We start from the raw sequence: 4,575 nt of genomic DNA, 5'->3' as shown, positions 1-4,575 counted from the left end.
GGTCGAGCCCATAACTCTCGATACATTTGTCGCGAAAATTTTCAAAAATGTCGGCCAATAACAAGACATCCGTTTTTAAATACAAGTCGCTGTATTCGCCCAGCGTTCGAACGGAGAACCGCCTTCACACGTTTTTGGCGTGCGCTTAATCGCTCTCGGATACGGTGTCACCGGTCAAGGAACTGTAAAATGATTCGCGCGATGGTAAACACGTATCGTGCAACCTATCGACACAGTCAATGTATTCGTATGGAAAGACGCCTTTTCGCGTTAATAAATTGAACCCTTCGGTCGATAAATTTTGAAATTTCGATTTTAAAATTTAGAATTTATCATTATTTAGAAACGATGCCAATTTTTCGAGACTAGTACTGAGAAATTTGTACAAATCGATGAACCGTAACTTTATATCGCTTCGCCAATCTGATCTTTCGACGGTATCTTTAACGTGTTTCGTGAATGAAATATACTTTTCTTTCGTTATCGGTAGTACGTTGATCGAGCCTTCGAACGCGGTAGCTATTTCCTCGATGATAAAATGTGAATCGTAACCGGATAAATTGTGAAAAACTATTGGAATGCAAAAAGAGTCTTTATAATTTAAATTGCAGTTTGAATGCGCGGGACCTCGGTACCGCCCGGTAAGATGGCAATGATCGCGTACGCGTGTATCGTCTTGCTCGAACGGTTTTTCGCAAATATGACAGTGTGTCGCGCTGTGAAACTTTTCCCGCTCATCTCGCATTAAACTTACCATGGGGATATTCGTGGTTAAAATAGTCCTTACGCGTTGCGCTAAATTTTTTAATTTTTCCACGAACCACGAAACGCAGTCCGTACTGCGGCGAGAATGATACGCGGATAACGATTCGTCGTACGAACAATGTACATAATACGCTATGCTAAATACTTGATGATGTTGTCGTAAACGTGTACGTAGACGTCATCGGATCACCGTCGGTCTTCCTCAGCACGCACTCCAAGTCGGCGTATACGACGAATGGAAGCTCTTATTGGCGCTCTTATCACCCGACACGAATTCACCGTTGAATACAGTATTCACTTTCACGTTAAAGTATCTTTCCATAACTTTTTGCACGTGTTCGAGCACAATGTCTTTCGCATCCTCGAGAAATTGCCGCGGTTCGATATAGTATGCGTTAATCACCGCACCGGTCAGTATACGGTTTTCGAACGCGGTATCGATCTCTCGCCAAACGAGTCTTTCCGCGTTATTCCCACCACTGTAATCACCACCGCTATGTATAAACCGTCTCTCTAATCGAATCTTCGCACCCTCGAGTCGCGCGATTCTAGCCACCAAAGATTGTCGAACTCCGATCGAGAGCCGCGGACGCTTGACACTACTGCGTTCCTCGAGCTGTTTGATAAATTCTTCGCATCGCTGCGCCCACGCGAAATACTCGCCCAAGGTAGCGACTCGGTGCGATAGCTCCAACAGGTCGCGTTCGGTTTGCTCGGTGTTTTCCATGTTTTTTTATTATTATTTTTTACTTTGTGCAGATTATCACAAAATCTTCCTCTACCGAACACTTGACACACAAAAAAATACAAGTACCCGCTGTACCTTTTTCAACCGATATACGGACCGCAAGCTTTCAAATCGCATACTGAGTTTTTGACACCCTTCGTTCTTTATTATATATTTTTCATCTATCGCGTTATGGTACCGCGATAGTTCTATCTTGTTTATAATAAATTCTAGCAGCCGGACATCGGCGCTCGCCTTATCATCTAATTCTAATGTTACGCGCAATAGTGCGTGAGCGGCTCCTCCTGGAAAAAATGGAGAGACCACCACGATGGTTCTATTTTGTTTATAATAAATTATAGCAGCCGGACATCGGCGCTAGCCCGCTTTGGTTGAAGAATGTATCCCAGAAGCGATCAATTCGTGAACTGGTTGTCGAAAGAAATATTTCTCACCAAAAACGTTTTGCATGTACGCTTTGGTTGAAGAATGTATCCCAGAAGCGATCAATTCGTGAACTGGTTGTCGAAAGAAATATTTCTCACCAAAAACGTTTTGCATGTACGCTTTGGTTGAAGAATGTATCCCAGAAGCGATCAATTCGTGAACTGGTTGTCGAATGAAATATTTCCCACCAAAAACGTTTTGCATGTGCGCTCTGGTTATTAAAAAAATATTTTATCCCAGAGGCGATTTTTATTCGTGTGCTGGTTGTTTTAAAAAATATTTTATTCCAGAAGCGGTTTGCATGTGCGCTCTGGTTATTAAAAAAATAATATTTTATCCCAGAGGCGATTTTTATTCGTGTGCTGGTTGCTTTAAAAAATATTTCATATCATATGCGGTTTGTGCATGAGTATTCTGGTTATTAAAAAACAGTTATTCCAGAAGAAATTTAAAGAAACTTCCGTTTTTGAAAGACTAAGTGTGCAATATCTGGTATTCCTTCATGTTCGGGAGTCGACCTCGACGAGATCGCCCGAATCTTAATAGACGCTCAGAGATGAACGAGAAGCGATGTGTAACACGAATCCGTAGATCCCCTGAAGGATAAGGAGAATTTCAGTAAATAATCGATTGTAGATTGTGTCAAGATTCGTTTAATTTTGAATAATAGGAGCGAGCGACGGCACGTATTCCGCGACTCCGACGGAAATCTTCACAATGTCCTGTTACTGACTGCCTTGGACGCGTATCGGAAATCTTGTAGAGCTTCATGCTAGAGGCTCTCGCGAGAACGGATATCTTGCACGCGGACGCCGGATGTTGCTTGGCGCGAGGCAGAGGACATTCGCGGAACGGTTAACGCGCGTCGACTCTCGGACTCCAAACAATTAACAATCACAAACTCAATAAGTATATAGAGCGTGTAGTAATATAGAATGAGGCGTCTTTCGCACTGAATTCGATGCTCGATCGTATGCTAGAATGTCGGTTGAGAATTTACAACGAGAATGACGAGAGCGCATACGACACGAGCGAGATTAAAAACAGCAGCGCGAATGGTCTATGAGTACCGCGACACGACACGAGATAATATCATACTAGAAATTATGATACGAGATATTATGATCGATTGCTATCGACCAGCTCGAATCGTCGTCAGCGGCAGACTAAATCGACCGACCGCGTAAACTCGCGCTCTGCCGATCTGAATAACAAGTTTTTCTGATTTCGAACCTTCGAGAACTTGCTGTTTGTCACAGTTTTTCATTCGAAGAAGAATGTGATCACGCACCGAGCGGGTGACCGCGACGCTGTTTGTTCTCGCTCGTGTTTTATTTTCTGAAGCAATCGTTTTAATATAACGGCGAAATTTAGACGAAATTTTAATGTTTCAATTTTGAAAATACCGCCCGCCTTGGAACGATAATTCCAAAGTAATCGAGGTAACAATTGCAGTAAACGACAAGAGCGCACGCCACAAGTAACATGAGATACATGAGCGAAAAGACGACAAGTTACGCAACGTGGTTTGACGCGCTGAATTTGCCGCCCGCCTTGGCGGAATGACGCTTGCGTCTTGACAATTTTGATTTTAATCTTATGAATTACAATAAATAAAACGCAACGCAGCGAAGATGTCTAATTGCTCGTTGCCTCACTATTGACCGGTAGAACGCACAATTTTACTATCGGACTTTTGAATTCGGAGGTGGCCGTCTTTACGGTGACGACCCGGACGAAGCCGTCGGAGCCGGGGTAACAGCGTGTCACTCGGCCCAACTCCCATTTGCAGGGGGGTAAAAGCGGATTTCTTAACAGAACGAGTTGCCCGGTTTTGATCGGCGGCTTGACCTTTCGCCACTTTGCTCTTTGTTGTAACGTATTTAAATAATCGTTACTCCATAGCTTCCAAAATCGCTCGGTAACGTGTCGGACGAGCTGCCACCTCGAAAGACGATTTTCGTGGAGATCGAGCAATGATGGTTCCGGGTTAACAGTAAGAGCGGATCCGACCAGGAAGTGGCCGGGGGTCAGACCTTCGTAGTCCTCAAGCGTATCGGAGAGGGGCGCAATCGGCCTAGAATTAAGACACGCTTCGATTCTGCATAGTAAAGTCGAGAATTCCTCGAATGTGAGCATGTGATTCCCTAACACGCGACGCAAATGAGTTTTGACGCTCCGTACGCCCGCCTCCCACAATCCTCCGAAGTGCGGAGCAGACGGGGGAATAAAATTCCACGAGACGTTATCGGAGGCAGTCAAGTTCAGAAAATTCGGATCGCGTAATGCTGACCGGTACGCGACGGTCATTTGTCGGTCCGCCCCGACGAATGTTGTCCCGTTGTCCGAATACATGGAGTGCGGGAGGCCGCGGCGAGCGCAGAATCGAGAGTAAGCATTTAAAAAGGCTTGAGTGGAGTAGTCGCTTACTAACTCCAAATGTATTGCCTTTGTCGCCAGGTAGATAAATAGTGCGATATATGCTTTACGCGACGTAATACCTCGTCCAGCGGAAGCGCAAATTTGCACGGGTCCTGCGTAATCCAGGCCGCAATGCAAAAAACAGCGGACTGTTGCTGTCACGCGAGTTTCGGGAAGATCTCGCATGATTTGTGTGGGAGTCGCGGCTCGTTCGC

The 4,575-nt window shown here is 44.9% G+C and overlaps 1 protein-coding gene across 1 annotated transcript; it reads right to left on the bottom strand.

The window, feature by feature from the left end:
* Positions 1–3,577: 3,577 nt before the first annotated feature.
* LOC115239858 lies at positions 3,578–4,294 on the bottom strand. Its single transcript, XM_029814640.1, has one exon. The coding sequence runs from the start codon at positions 4,292–4,294 to the stop codon at positions 3,578–3,580; it is 717 nt and encodes a 238-aa protein (XP_029670500.1).
* Positions 4,295–4,575: the final 281 nt, after the last annotated feature.

This window comes from Formica exsecta, unplaced genomic scaffold (assembly GCF_003651465.1).
Source record: "Formica exsecta isolate Colony F162 unplaced genomic scaffold, ASM365146v1 scaffold399, whole genome shotgun sequence".
Taxonomy (NCBI): Eukaryota; Metazoa; Arthropoda; class Insecta; order Hymenoptera; family Formicidae; genus Formica; species Formica exsecta.
Note: the sequence above shows the minus strand (reverse complement) of the source record. Positions and strands in the feature narration are given on the sequence as shown.